Source organism: Anopheles stephensi, chromosome 3 (assembly GCF_013141755.1).
Source record: "Anopheles stephensi strain Indian chromosome 3, UCI_ANSTEP_V1.0, whole genome shotgun sequence".
Lineage (NCBI taxonomy): Eukaryota > Metazoa > Arthropoda > Insecta > Diptera > Culicidae > Anopheles > Anopheles stephensi.
Genome location: NC_050203.1, coordinates 66,742,654 through 66,758,449, shown reverse-complemented (window position 1 = coordinate 66,758,449; position 15,796 = coordinate 66,742,654). Strand labels below are relative to the sequence as shown.

General features: G+C 46.5%; 2 protein-coding genes across 2 annotated transcripts; both read right to left on the bottom strand.

Moving 5' to 3' along the window:
• Nucleotides 1-236: 236 nt before the first annotated feature.
• Nucleotides 237-3,735, bottom strand: LOC118511752 (laccase-2-like). Its single transcript, XM_036055217.1, has 4 exons — nt 3,328-3,735; nt 1,660-2,459; nt 1,245-1,592; nt 237-1,177 (listed from the first exon to the last, which is right to left on the bottom strand). The coding sequence occupies exons 1-4, from the start codon at nt 3,552-3,554 to the stop codon at nt 567-569; spliced, it is 1,986 nt and encodes a 661-aa protein (XP_035911110.1). The 5' UTR covers nt 3,555-3,735; the 3' UTR covers nt 237-566.
• Nucleotides 3,736-6,386: 2,651 nt separating this feature from the next.
• LOC118511751 (laccase-2-like) lies at nt 6,387-13,721 on the bottom strand. The gene is made up of 10 exons (XM_036055216.1): nt 13,610-13,721; nt 13,328-13,523; nt 12,709-13,255; nt 12,514-12,633; nt 11,385-11,511; nt 11,120-11,286; nt 7,936-8,134; nt 7,565-7,792; nt 7,241-7,468; nt 6,387-7,106 (listed from the first exon to the last, which is right to left on the bottom strand). The coding sequence occupies exons 1-10, from the start codon at nt 13,701-13,703 to the stop codon at nt 6,955-6,957; spliced, it is 2,058 nt and encodes a 685-aa protein (XP_035911109.1). The 5' UTR covers nt 13,704-13,721; the 3' UTR covers nt 6,387-6,954.
• Nucleotides 13,722-15,796: the final 2,075 nt, after the last annotated feature.

Genomic DNA, 15,796 nt, shown 5'->3' with positions numbered 1-15,796 from the left:
AAGGAGAATCCAGTTTTAATTACGAGCTCTATCAGTTACCGACGACCGCACTGCACGCTGCATCAGACCAGCAAGGTTTGAAAACGTGACCATTCACGTCATAAGAATTGCTATCGGGATGCCCAAGAACAAGAGTGCTGTTGTGACGTCACTCGATGCTGAGAGCTTTCGGACACTCCTACTCGAGGATTAACCTAGTGAAGGGGTTGAAATGGTTTATAAGTAAACAGTCAAGATTACTGATAAAATGTGACTAGTTTATTGAGATATCGATCTATCATAACAAGCTTAACACTAGTCTAGACTACTATTTCCATAGTTGTTCCCTGCTTTGCAACACCTCTTTGCAACTGCAGTAAATAAATACCCCCGCGCTACTTTCCTTAAGGTGAGTTTAGTGTTTTTTTTTCCTCCTTCTTCTCTGTTACGAATCCCTACCACTTGAGGATGCTTGAAATAATTTATTACCCTAGATCAACACAGCTGAGAAGCGGGCGATAAGCCAAGGGCGATATTGCCCAGTAGCTAGAATAAATACGTGTTTACGTGCAGATGCCCAATTCGACCTATAGACCTTCCTGTAGCAGCGCATCGACCGCGGGTGTGTAATTGTTACACTTGGGGAAGTCTGCCGGAGGCTTGACCATGTCGTCCGTTTCGCCTACCTGCAGCACCAGCGCCATACCGACGGCGGTATGCCACTCGTAGTGGCAGTGCATCAGCCAGAAACCGGGATTGTTCGCACGGAACCGTACGCGTGCGTATCCCCGGCTCGGTATCGAGACCGTGTCCTTGCGCGGTGGCAGTGGGACCGTATTGCGCTGCACCAGCCGCTGGCGTGCAATTTGCTGTGCGATCTCGAACGTGATCGGCACACGTCGATCCTGGCCGAGCTCCATCACAAACATCTGGTAACCGTGCAGATGGAACGGATGGTTCAGATCGTTAACGGAGGGCGTTAGATCGAGGATGTACAGCTCCACGAGATCACCCAGTTCGATCTTGACCCGATGGATGCAGTTGCACAGCTGTCGATCGGAACAGCGCGCTGGACGCTGGTGCTCATCACAGAACATGCTCTCGTCGATCTGGTCGGGTTGGGTGAGCAGTGGAAATGGTGGGTACGCGAGGCTAATGTTGTTGATGGCACCCTGCAGCATTATCGAACCGTGGATATCTGTTCGGGGAGCGACGATAAGCCAGGGTTAGTTGGGGAACAACTTTAGCGTACGCCAACTACTTACTCATAAAGTGCTCGTAAGGATGCGTCTCGAACATGGTCCGGAAGCTTACGAGATTGTTAATGAAACCGAACGTAAGCTGATGGTCGGGCGTTCCGTTGATGATATCTTCGTCCGTGTCGTACGCCTCGAAGTCGGTGATGCAATAGTCACCAAACTCGGGACGTCCGCAGGTCGCATTTGGATGGTTGACGGTAGCAACGTTAGGAAAGGGAGCTTCAAACGTTGGTGGTTTGTTGGTAGGGAAGGCATCGTCCACTACCGGTCCATTGGTGTACCGCAGTACGGCGAACTGTTCCAGCTCGAGATCCGCACAAGGCCCAAGAGCTCGCAATCGTACCCAGTAGGTGTCTGTGGAATACAAATATACTTAGATAAGAATCGCTTCACCAGTATAAGCAGCTAGCGATGAGCATACCTTTAGGTCCGTTGGCTTCCAACACGAAATCGTACCGTTCACCGGACGTAGTGATCAGTGTGTCCACCTTCCGTGGCTGCAGATGGAAGGAATCGCTAGCAATTATCTCCATAAAGTGGTCCTCGATCTGCAACTGCAGCGGACACACGTGACTAGCGGCATTGATGAAGCGGAAACGAAACCGTGCTCCACGCCGCACTGTATACACCTCCAGCGGCACGTTCGTCGTTTCGTTCATTTCACGATCATAGTACTGTCCGCGACCATTGATGAGCAGATTGATGGGCATTATCCCACCGGCGGACGGCAGTCCCGGCATAAACATCTCCCCATCGATATGCATCCAATCCGAACCGACAATCACATGGGCCGGTGTGTCGTAGTGATACAGATGGCCATTAGGATCCGCTGCCTTAGGCTCACGCACAATCAACGCTCCATAGTGTCCGTTTACCTTGTGATGGCCCGAGTGCGAATGGTAAAACTGTGTACCGGGTTCCGTCGCGAGAAAAGCGTAGCGGAAAGTATTCCCGAACCCGATCGGACACTGGGTAATGAAGGGAACACCGTCCATGTGCGGTGTGGCACGCTGATGCAGACCATGCCAGTGGATAGCAGCCGCCGTGCCAGCCATTGCATTCGTTACGTCAACCACGATCAGATCGTTATGGCAAACGTTGATCGCCGGTCCGGGTATGTGGCGGTTCAGGCTCATGACACCTCGTTCGACACCGTCCGCCGTTATGCAGGCAGGATGGTAACAGTCCGTATGATTGCCCTTCGCACAATCGCGACAAGCACTGTAGCAGAAGAAGAGACGAAATTAGAACTTGCGATGCGATAACCAGCCTTTTATTAGAGCTTTTATTCACTTATGTCGTTCAAGATCAAACTGGTTTGTCGAATGTGTGCATAACTATGTGCTAGTTCAGCTTTCGAACTGAAGCTAAATCCACCACTTCACAGCACATGCATAGATGACAAAGACACTTCACGAGACCTTTGGCAATGCGGAATGTTGGTTAAGACGGAACACGCGGCTTAACTTTGCATTAGCGGGTGCTTGTGGCCCCTTGCTCTAGTGCACTGACCAGAAGAACAACCGGATAACGCTATAATCAGCAGCACACTAAGCATAGGAGAAAGAACGCTTGAAGACTCCAGAAGGAATGCTTCTTACTGAAGATGGGTAAGGTCGTCATCGCACTTCGCTCACTGTTTACGCTGAGCTTAAAGTGCGCGTATACTAAGCCTTTGGAGTTTACCAATGAAGTGTACTCTCCGTCCGTCGAGTGCGTGGAGTGGAGAGCATTTTTTTCGTTTAAGCTAGAGTGATTCATAACCAGTTTAAGTTTGTGCAAGATCTTGAACTGGACGTGGAGGAAGTATTGGGGAGTTCGGTGCGTGCCGCGTTTTATGGCACACTTTCGTTAGTTATCGCTGTCGTCAGCAGTAGCAGTTGCAATCTAGCATTGAACTTCGTGTCATGTGTGAAGCCATATAAGCCTCACTGTCTGGTGGTGAGCTGATGACGGATTCTATCACTAAGTACACAGCCACACTAGGCAAGGTCCGTTACAGTGCATTGCCGGCAGCTGCATATGCAAATCAACCCGACGCAACTTTACGATCGCTCGCATTGTTTCGTACTCGACGTTATAGACTTACGGTCCCATCACGTGATAGTGTTCCATCGTCCAGGAAAAGTAGCAAATCCGGGGCTGCGTTTCATCGCACTGGCGTAAGCACTGTTCGCCCGGGAATGAGCGCACGTCGAGCGTGCCGTTCGTGGATCGGACCAGCGATTTAAGCCAACCTTGAGCACTGGCACTTGCCGCACACAGAACCACCACACTAAGCACTACGCATGTCCGCGAGTTTGGCAGTATTATCATCGTGCCAAATTCTAAACTGTAATCGAAAGTCGAATCCGAAAATCACGGTGCGAATTGTGGCAGACACCGTGCAGTGAGCGCGATTCAACTGTAGCCGTAACACTGACCGTCAGCTAAATGGGAAGAAATTATTTATAATAGCGGAATGTGTCCCCGTGGGCACTCGGGTTTCTCGAGAGGCCGTGTACAGTGTAAGCCGTGTGGGCTTTACTTACAGCTTTAGTGCTTTCGCGATAAGATGTGTGACGTTCTGCAACTAACTTCTGCTACTCTGAGCTTTACTCTTGCGCTTCCTCTTGCAGGGGAAACCCCCCACGCCACGCACGATTATAGCACGACCCCCCAGGAACATTGGAGTTGGAAAATGTCGCAATAGTTTTTATTTTCATCCCCACCAATACATTCACCCCACGGCAGGGATGAAGTAGCTCGAAAGCTACCGGTTTTATGCAGCTCTCGAGAATGCGATTGCAGTTGTTAGTTGAGGAAGTTATAAAATAGTTTGAACAGGCGTACACTTTGGGTAGCGATATTGACATTAGTGGCATTAGTGGAGTAAGTGGACAGCGCGTCTCGTAACGTGCATTATCGTAATCGAGAGGTAAACGAATGGCCGAACAAAGCGGACAATGGTAAGCAAAATCGGTCGATGATTTCTTACAGATTCGGAAGAGATTCCGACCTTCATTACATTGGCGCTATAAGCGTGCCGGCAGGGTAGATTACTGTTTCACAAGAATTTGCTAAATCTAGTTCAGTAATAGCTTAACTCAAACAGCACTCAGCGCGAGGCACGTTTGTCTAATACACAGATCTTAAGATCCTTTTCTCACGTAATCGGGCACTAATCCTAGCGCTAGTAACTACCAAATGCTCGCCCCCGGACAGATCGATTCGTGGAAAGGTACATCGTGATATGGCAGCGTCGGCAGCGGCAACACACATCTTTCCCGCGTGAATGCACCATCATCATCCTGCACCGAACCAGACAGTCCACCACCGTGACCGCCATGGCAGCGCCTGCACAACCGGGAACGAAAACAAGCTCTTCCCGATGCAAATCTCTGCAGGTGCTAAGTGTACGCAAATGTGGGCTCACTTGCAGACATACACACCAGGGAATGCCGAAAGGTATTAGCGGCTAGCGCTTACATATGCCGCAAGGTTCGTTGGTTTTGTTCCCTAGCGTGTATCGTAAAGGAAGATCGTAAAGGGATCTGGCACTGGGACGGTGTGATGACGTGCGAGCGTGCTGGCGAGGTTGTTTGTGTTTCCAGTGAAGTCGTTTCTTTATCTTTCGGTATCGTTTATACTCGGTGGGCTGTTTGAACAATTTACGCTCCTACTCCTCCTAGGCTGTCTTGCGATTAGTCGCTAAGTAAGCTTCGTTTTGTTGTGCAAAGTGGAACAATCTGTTTGGTTGGGAATTAATTTAGCGATAGAGGGGGTTTTTTGGAAACGAAGTAAAACAAATGGCGCCGAATGAAGCGAAACTGCACAAACATGGGATTGTCCTTTTTGTATAGTTTAAAGAGAAGGAAGCAACTCGAACAGACTTTCCACCATTAAATCCTAAGGTGCTATTTAAGGAGCAATTGGAGGAATCGAACGATATTATTTTCAAAACAAAGCTATCATTAACTGCTCACAATCTTAGCTTCTTAACAATAATCTCTAATAATATACTGCTAAACACTTGATCTTCAAAACAAACTCTTGAAGAGTATTATTTCGATTACGCTCTTCATGTTGCTTGTTTTAGAGCTCATTCAAAGAATTACCTGTGCTTTACTTTAAGAAGAATTTATCAACGTCTACCTGTGCGTACGAGATATTCATAGTATTTTGAGCTATTAATGGCTCATCAAATTATTTTTGTTTGCTAATTGTTTAAGTCTAAGTAATTAGGACGATTCTAAAACAACAAATTGCATACCTTCCGGCGCTTACACCGAATACTGAAATCCACGTGCAACATTTTTTTTAGATATTTTATCTCATTGAGCCATATGAATATTATTATACAAACGATAGCGTAATTAGTTGTTGACGAAGCATTACATACAGTCGCTAAAGTACAACTCAACAACATCCTTGTGTGGGCAGCGCATCTTGACAGTAACGAAAGGTTTAGGGCTGAAGATTATTTTATTAACCACCGTCTTTTCGAGCTCCATGAAGTGAAGCGTTCGTAAAACGTGTCACTAATAAGGTTAAGACTCGAGAAGCTTAAGAGGACACTCATAAGTAATCTATTTCCTTGCATTGAAGCTGTTCTAACGTCTTTCCTGATGCTAACAAACATAGGTAAAGATAGGTGACCGCACCTTCGAAGTCGTCCAAAACTTCACCTATCTGCCAACCGGGCATACTACAGTCTGCGGAAACGTCTCCACCCTAAATACCTGTCGCGACGGACGAAGCTGGGACTGTACAGAACTCACATACTGCCCCTGAGACATGGACTCTGTCCAAAACTGACGAAACTTTGAGAGAAAGATTCTAAGAAGGATTTTTGGCCCCGTATGTGTGATGGAGCAGCCTCTACCAGGACGAGCTGTACGATGATCTTACAATCGGAGACTCGCCAGGCTCCGGTGGGCTGGTCACTTCATGAGAATGACACCGGACGACCCAGTCCGTAAAGTCCTTTCAGCCCGTCCACACGGGCAGAGGAGGCGTGGTAGGCTCAAATTGAGATGGAGTGATGGCGTTGATGCATCCGCCAGAACGGCCGAGCTAGCGGATTGGCAGACGACGGCGCTAAACCGTGAGTGGTATCGAGGAACGTTGCAGTAGGCCAAGACCGCAAAGCGGTTGTAGCGACTGATAAGTAAGTAAGTAACGTCTTTCCTCAAAGATTTATTTTATTGCGGTATAATCCTATCAGCAATAACTTTATTTACATAAGGAGTTTCCTTAAATTATGGAGCTAAACCTCCAGTAAAGTTAATACACATTGTGTTATGCTGTCGAATTCAGCTAGGGTGACAATACACATGTAAAACGAGTGGAATGACTGGAACGGGCTATTTGCTACTAAAAAGAAACGATCAATTCTACATACTTTGCTACTGTAATAATACATTCAGCTCGGTCACTCGGTTTGCATTCAGTAATCTTGTCCTGCTTTAGAATAAAACTCTAATTTAAGCCCGCTAAATTTACTATCATACGTCCAATCTCTTTCGCTAGATCGCATAATTTTAGATTGCTATTTGCGTTTAACCCTGTTCACTGATGCATGGACGCGTAGCTAGCTTGTAGCCTAGTAGCGAGAGAGAGAGAGAGAGAGAGAGAGAGCATCGAGCCGCATGCCAATCTGAACGTATCTATGATTTCCACGAAGGGTGGCCCTGGCTTGCGTTGCACCTCTGCATTCCCCCAAGAACAAACCCACCTAGAGCTGGGAGTAGATGTCCGGTTTGTAACTGCCGCACCGAGGAAAGTCTCTCGGGGCTTTTTTCATCTGGTCCACCTCACCGACCTGCAACACAAAGCTCATCCCGATGCCGAGATGCCATTCGAAGTGACAGTGTACCAACCAAAATCCTGAAGAGCGACAGCAAAAAAAAAAGAGAACAAAACCGATCAGATCCCCGTTGTAGATGATGGGTGTAAAATTAAAATGGGCACCACAGGGAGACCCGGCTCCCATCCCCCCCCCCCCCCCCCCCCCCACTCACCCGGATTGTCCGCCCGGAAGCGTATGCGAGTGTAGCCGCGAGATGGTACGGATACGGTGTCCTTGTACGGTGGGTTATGGTCGCTGGGCATTGTGCGCGCGTACCGGCGACTCCGCTCGACAAAGTCCACCTTTTCGCTCTGTGTCCGGAACTCGGGCAGTTGCCCCATCCCGGTCACGATGAACCGGTGGCCGTGCAGATGAAACGGATGGTACAGATCGCGAACCACTGTTCAATGAAGCGGCAGAGAAATGGCCGGCGATTAGAACTGGAGCGCTAGCGTGTGTGTGTGTGTGTGTGAGCGTGCCGGGGCACTATCGTTACCTTCCGCGTCGTCGATCAGCGACATCTCGACCACGTCATTGAGGGCCACCTTCAGCCGGTGCAGACAGAAGCAGGCGTGGCGCGGTTTGCAGCGCTCCGGCCGGTGCGTGTTGTTGCAGAACATCCCGTCGCCGCCAATCAGTTCCGGTTGCGTGAGCAGCGGAAAGTCCGGGAACACCATGCTGATGTTGTTCGTGACGCCAATGTTGTTGAGCGTGAGTACCACGGCTGCGGAAGGACCACACAAAAAACACACATGCGCGCGCAAAAAATTAATGGCAAGCAGGTCACACAGCAACGCGTCACGTTACGCTGTTCAGTCCGGCGATGCTTCGCCGTGTCGCTGGACGTGGTGGACGCGGTCAACTTACTCATGTACCGGACGTAACCCTGGTCGGAGAAAAGGATGGACGGGTCGGCGGTGAACGTGTTGAACAGGATGCGGAACGTTTTGTCCGGGGCCGCATCGATCAGTGCATCGTCCCGGTAGGCCTCGTGCGATTCCAGATCGGCCACGCACAGATCGCCATCGTCCGGTACGTAGCACGTGGCGTTCGGGTTGTTGAGCACCTGGCGGCGTGAACGGAACGAAAAGCAAGTTGTCCATTATTACAGCAGTTCAATGAATAGCCACGGTGGGGAGGGAGGGAGGTACGGGACAGGCAAGTGGAGCGTTATTAGTAATGACTATTTTTGTCAGCACCGGTTGTTGGTTTTCTTTTGCTAGGCTTAATGTGTTACAAACAGCAAAGCTTTTCTTGGTAAGCTAGTAAGCAAAGACGGCCACTCGAACCGGTGGGCCTTGTCAAGTGGTGCGACATTTAGCCAGGCTGTCCGGGGGACTTTTGCTAATGAATGGGCTTCTTAGACGAGATAGGGCAGCATGAGTTGGGGTTTAGAGCGTGTCAATATAGGACAAAGTTGTGACAGTACTGTAAATACGGTTGTGCGCCATATAATAGCGGTATCAATTGGTTTACAACACATTTTTACATCATCTGCTGTACATTATTTATAAAGTATCTCTACTCGCTGCAAATCAAATCGAAGCTGTTGGAAGAAGGATGATATCATGCCAATAAAATAATGACAAATATTATTCTGAAAGGCTTTAAAAAGGCTGGGCTTAAGGATTTTAGACCTAGTCACAGAAACCAGACAGTCTTGTTGGTCCTCAAAATATAACAGAAGTTGAGCACGATAACCGGTAGCCTGGCGCTCTAATCGTTCTATACCTGAGGGCGGCGTGGTAGTGATGCAACAGCGGCACCGATCTTCATACGGCAAGACCGGGGTTCAAATCCAATCTGGACCGTTCCTCCAAAGTGAGGACTGACTCTCCAACTAAGTGGTATCTATAAGCCTACCTCAGAGGTCGTTAGGCCAAGAAGGAAGAGGACTAGCCAGCAGAGCAATTATCCTATCTTGAAGAAGATCGTGGGCAAGATTTAAAAAAAATTCATCGTGGTAGCTGTAAATGTAACGTTGATTGTATTGTTAATACAATAGACTTCCTAACCAACACCGATTGCGACAATGTTTGGGAAGGATCTCTATCGTAGGACTTTCTCCAATCACTAAGAAGTCAAGACGAATTAGAAGCCGATCGTTTGATCGTTGATCGCCACAGAAAGAGTCATCCTCACCGACAGTGCCTGTGTTCTGACCACCCTCGAACACGGCTTTTGTAAAGACCCCACATCCAGATGCTTGACGATATCCCCTCATCACCTGCAATAGTTTTCCGTTTGCGGTTCTGGTTCACTCGGGAATCGACGGAAACGAAAAAGCCGATCGGCTGGCCAACGAAGGTCGGCTCAGTCCGGTCGAACCACACAGCACTCTTTCCCGCCGAGACGCCATCCGCTTCACAAACGCAATAGCCGCTCAACACTGGAACACCACCTGGCACAACCTAGACCTCTCCACAAAATTCCACTTTATCAAGCACAACATCGCACCCTGGGATGATCCCGATTCCAGGGAGCCACATCCAACGAGTCCTTTCCCGCCTACACATTGGTCACAACCGCTTGACACACTCCTACCTTCTCGACCGATCCAGTCCTCCACTTTGCAGCTTCAGTGGCGTCGACGTTACGGTCCGCTACAGCCTCACCGATTGCCTCGGATACACTACAAACCAAGGCACTTGCCAACTTGATACCGACCTAGCCATCATACTATTACCCGACAAACAAGAGCAGAACCGCTTTATCCGATTTCTACACATCAACAACCTGCACCGAGAGCTATAAATTCATATCCCAATAGCAATATAGCAATAGTTAAGCCATACATTCAATAGTTTTACCACACAAGTAACAATGAACAGGAAAGGCGAATGAGGTCTTAAAGAGCAAAGCCTCTATAAATAAATGAGTAAAAAAAACTGCCGAAGGCTTTTGAAGGGAAAAAGGTTTTAATGTATGTCGGAGAATGATTCTTGTACGTACGATTCAATAGAATCCAGTTCTGTGAAGTATACTGTTGCGATTTCATGTCCATCGCCTCGAAAAATGGAAACGAGCATCACACACTAGATTGTGAAACTGACCCGGGTTAATCTAATCACGATTTCCAAAAAGACCAACAGATGACATGGCATGACATGGTGCGTATTGCCACTATCAGTCAAATGTCCTCGGGATGTGATTTTGTTTGCGAAAAAGCAGCGAAGAAACCGTTTAATGGTAGTAAAATTGTGTATAAAAATTTTCAAATATAACTGGGGCCTTATTTTCTGGAGTAATCAGATCCAAACATGAGAAGTTGGATGGAAAATTTTATTTTGATGAAGAGCATAACATAATGGTTAACAATGACCACAATCGGCAGATCTCCATACTCGAATAAACTTTAAAAAAATCTTCCTCATCTTGTTGCATATGAGGCAAGCCAAGAAAGATACTTTCGTTTTCAAACAATGCAACCGAAACCATCTTTAACTCGCCGCAGGGCAGACATTTTTCACTGCAACCCAAATTCGTACACCTACAGCTTCGGAAGAAAATGTATTTAGTCATTCAAATAAATGAAGCTATTTACTGATCTGAGCTTAGAAACAGAAAAAAAAAGAAGCCAACACAACAGGAAAAGTAATGAGAGCGGCAAACAGTTCAACCGAACCCGACGCTGGGTGGAGCAGATAAGTGGGCGATAATGATTAAACGATGAACCGTGGGTAGCAGGAAAAGAAAAACAAACCGAGCGAGCAGCACCGAATAATGTATAAAGTAAAATAAAATAACGCGCGTAATGAGCGTCGTTTGTTTCGGGAGTCTTCAAGACCGTCAACTTCCTTTCGCCGGACTCTATGTTAACCAGCTAGATCAGTTTCGAGCTAGTTTTGTTGCTTTTTTTTCACTCGCTCCCCATCGTAAGTGACTGTTTCCTTGCCAGCTGGTGCTACAGTACCTAGAATCCTGATGCTGTGGGTGCTGGCACGAAACGCGAGACACGTTGACACGTCCCACGTGCTGGTGCAAATTTTTGGCCCGAAGCTATTCATCGGGCGACCGTGCGCGCGTGGGTGCCGATTAGACGCTTACTTACCGTGCCCGTCGGGAATCGTTCGTCCCAGGTGGGTGGCGTGTGCTTCGGGTAGGCTAGTTCCTCTTCCGGTACCGGTTCCACCTCATCGGTGTAGGACAGGACGGCAAACTCTTCCCTGCGCTCGACGTTACAGAAGCCGATGGCACGGACCCGCACCCAGTAGTTACCTGCACACACACACACACACGGACGACACACAAACGGGTTTGGTGGGAATATGGTTAAAAGTTAATGACTGTGAGAGAGCACTGGGAAGGCACGGTACCTGGTTTCTGATTTGCCGACAGAACAAAGTCGTACCGTTCGCCCGAGGTGGAGATGAGCGTATCGACCATGGTCGGTTGGACGGCGCCTCCATCCGTCGCAATTAGCTGCATTCGATGGTTTTCAATCTGCACGAGCAGGAAATTGTTAGGATTAATCAATGGAGCTAGAAAATCGATTGAATAGAGAGGTGCTACTTTTATGTGGATAGTAGAATTGATTATCGTACAAAAACTATTACACTTTCATTATCTTATAGTCATTCTCTTTACCAATTCTGTAGTTTGTAAGCTTTACCATTTTTTTAATTTTTTGAGCTTTTCAAAAATTTTAAATTTTTATGAAAAATACATTTTAACTTACTTAGTTGTAAGTCAGTTCCATATTATTCTATTCTATTTCTCTAGTCTTTGGAGCTTTCACTCGATCGCTCTTCTGTCGATTTGATCAACAATCAACTCAAATGATTTTTCATAGAAATTACTAACATCCTCCTTTTTTTGAACTACTTAAAATACTTGAAATGAAATTTATTTGAAACAATTTCAAAGATGTAAATAAAACATACTCAAAATGGTGACCTGTCATGGTTATGTTTTTATGTCCCCGTTCGAAGATTGATTTAATCTAAATTGATGCACCATAACGGGGACAGTCTAACGGGCTACGCAATAAAAGTAATCCTCATAGCCATTTTCCGGCCAGCGTTTAAAATACATTAAAACACATTTTTCGCAGTTTGAATGCGTTTTATAGACAACAAAAAAGTGTGAGCTGCTGCATGGAAATATGTATGGAGAGTGTGTCGGAGTTGGGGGTTGTTAAAAAAGCACTCAGGCTTTAACAATTACAGCCAAACAAATCCAGATAAATTGCGATTATTGTAGCTTTCATTTTTTGAAACCAATGTCAGACAACCCTGGTTGAATTTATTCTAAATCCTGTAGTTTTCTTATCTTCATTTTAACACCCGCTCTGCCAACGTTGTTTCAATATTTAAAAGGGCTCCAACGGCTGATATGACCTACTAACTCGTTGACACAGAAGGAGGAGCTTGTAAGGCACCAATGTATGTATTCGTTTGAAATATTGATCACTGACTTCACAAGCTTCACATTCACACTACTTACCTGCAACTGGAAAGGACAGAACTGGCTGCCACTGCTAATCAACCGGAAGCGATACCGAAACCCCTTCTTCACCCGGTACACCGTCAACGGTGCTTGCACTTGAAGTTCGTGTTCCTCTTCCTGTGGGAAAAGATCAGAAACGGCACTCAGACAACAAGTTCACCGTCACACTTTCACCCACTCTCACTTTCTTACATCAAAATGCCTTCCACGGCCGTTAATGAGGATTGAGTCCATCCGCACCGTACTGCTCTGCAGTCCCGGCACAAACTTCTCCACCAAATCGAGCGTCCAGTCCGAGATCACAATGTGATGTTCGCTCAGATCGTAATCGTACAGATGGCGATTAATGTCGGTAGGCGATCGAACCACAAACAGTCCATAGTGTCCGTTCGCCTTTTGATGGCCGGAATGTGAGTGATAGAACTGTGTGCCCGGTTCCGATGCGTTAAACGCGTACCGAAACCCGGTACCGTGCGGGATGGGGCACTGGGTGATCATCGGTACCCCATCCATCCACGGCGTATCGTACTGATGAGCTCCGTGCCAGTGAATCGTTGTTTCCAGCCCTTCCATATGATTGATGACGTCCACCACTACCATGTCGTGCCGGCAGACGTGTATGGACGGTCCGGGGATGCGTCGGTTAAGGGCCAACACTCCCCGCTCCATACCGTCCGCCGTGATGCACTGCGGATGAAAGCAGTGACTCCGATTGCCCCAACGACAGTCACCACAAGCGCTGCAGAGCAATGGGGAGCCATAAGTAGGATGTCCTTCGCCGTTGGACGGAACCGGGCTTACGAATACTTACGATCCCATCGCTGCGTAGTGTTCTGCGATCCAGCGGAAGTAACACACCCGCGGTGCTTCCTGCTCCGGACAGATACGATCACACTCGGCACCATCGTGAAACTCTGCCAGCCGTAAAGGTGTTGGTCGATCTTTCACTTCACGCACAGCCTGTAGCAACTGTGGTCCTGCCATGAACTTGCCCACGGAAGGAAGCACTAGCGCACACCGAGAGCGGGACATAAAACAAGAGCACTGGAATGACAATTCTATTCACCGCTGGCACGCAACAGGTTAAACTCACCCGCATTCGGGTAGGTCGTATGTCGAACCAGAAACACCGCACACACTCCGACCACCAACAGCCAGATGAACAAGTAGCCACATTTGTTCTCCATCCTTTCGCCCCAAACGATTCGGACACACTGACGGCTGCTGCGGGCCGTGGTAAATTTCGTCAGAAATTTAGCATTCCTTATCGTCCCAGGGCCAGGACGAACGTCTAATCGTTTCGGTGACCGTTTTCGGAGCCGTTACATCACGGGGTAGGTTCGAGATACGGAATCGGAACTGACCCAGCATCACGCGCGTTGATTGGGGTATGTGTGTGATTTATTGAGAACCTCCCCCCCCCCCCCCCCCTCCAACCACACACTATGTTTGTTTCCCTAATGAGCTACGATTTGGAACGGGCCCCGGGGGTGATGATAAGAACCACTTCGTCCGGCTGGATGGGACTTAATTGAGAAAGTAAGGTGTAAGGAGTGGAAAACTAGGGCCAGGAAGAAGAAAAAGAAGACAGGACACTCATTCATGGGGGACAGGATTTTAATTGGAATGAATTGCCAATCGGAAATGACGTTGCTGTTAGCGGGGCAGATAGATTTGATTTGCTAATTATTGTGTGGGGCAAAAAACCACCCGAGCTCTTTGAGGAGGTAGTAACAGATTTAAATCAAGTATATTATAATAGGACACCAATTAACGTTACATTTCTGTCCATAACAAGAGCGGACCGGTTAATCGGTTAATCGGAAATTACTGCACATTAGAATTTTTGTATTCAATATTCTTAAGGTTAGCCACTTTTTCCACCGATGTTCATTGAAGGTAATGTGTAAGGGACACAATTTGAACAACTATTTTAGCAGCATTTTTTCTTCAAAATCTATCTCTCTCTTTCTCTTCTTGGCCTAACGGCCTCTTAGGCCATGCCTGTCCTATTTCTGGGCTTACTAGACTTAATGATAAGTTGGATAGTTAGTCTTCACTAAGGGGGAACGGTCCGGAAGGGATTTGAACCATATGCCATATGTCGCCTCTACCACCGGGCTGCACCATTTTTTGTTGTTTAGTTTTACGTTCAGAGATTCTTCCAAATTCAATTTTTGTCACAGTATATTCAAAATTATTACCAATGGGAACGAAATGGGAAACATTCTAAAATAATTGTCGAAAATGTAAACTTCCAATTTCCTTACACTTTTCATAGGGGCAAAAAGACGTTCGTTTGACCGAATATGCTATTTCATAGAAGCTACTCATCGCAGGGATCTAAAACAAACCTTAACAAATAGCTTAAAAATATTTTCCATTCCATTTTTCATCTCTTAGTGTTGTATCTTTCTGATTCTCTCTAAAATTCGTTGATACTATTTTTTATGTATGTGCTTTAATATATTTTAGAAAAGTTTATCTGATTTTTGAGTCTTTTAAATTATATCACTTACTTACTTATCAGGCGTTACAACTGCTTTGCGGTCTTGTCCTGCTTACGGTTTAGCGCCGGCATCTGCCAATCCGTTAGCACGGCCGTTCTGGTGGACGCATCAACGACATCACTCCATCTCGTGGACGTCCTAAAAGGACTTCACGGGCTGGGTCGTCCAGTGTCATTCTCATGTCGTGACCATGGTGAGATCATCGTACAGCTCGTAGAGCTCGTCATTTTTTAAATTATCTACCTTTCTTTTAAATTGATGAAACACTATTAGGCCTTTCAATACCTAATTTACCTTCCAAATATAATTGTTCGAAAATAATGAAAACTTGGTTGGGAAGTTTTCACATTTATTAGAAGATTGAAAAAGATGATAAAAATTAAGGCCTTATTATTCTTGATTAGAGTATGATTGGATTAGACAACTGTTCGTTTCGGAAATAAAAATCCTTTTAAACTTACAAACTCAATCGAAACCTTAAAAACGTTTTTAGCGTTTATAATTTACTTAACAATTCTATTCTTACATTATTTTCATGTAAAGGATTTTCTGATTGAAAAATTCGTATTGCTGCGTCATTTAACGTCGCAAGCAGTGTAAGCAATTCAGCACGAAATGAAATACAAAAAATCAATCTTCCTTCCCTATGACGTGAAACGGTGATGTGTGATCAATCGTGAACATTCCGCATTCAGGCGCAAAACTTCCATTATTAGAAATCTTTGTCTAATCTTCTCTGTCCCTGCTAATAAGAGGAACTTGTAAAGAAA

Excerpts from the sequence above, each read along its gene's own strand:
- LOC118511752 (XM_036055217.1), bottom strand. The coding sequence starts at position 3,554 with ATGATAATACTGCCAAACTCGCGGACATGCGTAGTGCTTAGTGTGGTG. Across the intron at positions 2,460-3,327 it reads CACTATCACGTGATGGGACC|TGCTTGTCGCGATTGTGCGA; the intron begins GTAAGTCTATAA and ends CTTCTGCTACAG. Across the intron at positions 1,593-1,659 it reads GGAAGCCAACGGACCTAAAG|ACACCTACTGGGTACGATTG; the intron begins GTATGCTCATCG and ends TGTATTCCACAG.
- LOC118511751 (XM_036055216.1), bottom strand. The coding sequence starts at position 13,703 with ATGGAGAACAAATGTGGCTACTTGTTCATCTGGCTGTTGGTGGTCGGA. Across the intron at positions 13,524-13,609 it reads TACGACCTACCCGAATGCGG|TGCTTCCTTCCGTGGGCAAG; the intron begins GTGAGTTTAACC and ends GGTGTGCGCTAG. Across the intron at positions 11,287-11,384 it reads GTCGGCAAATCAGAAACCAG|GTAACTACTGGGTGCGGGTC; the intron begins GTACCGTGCCTT and ends GTGTGTGTGCAG.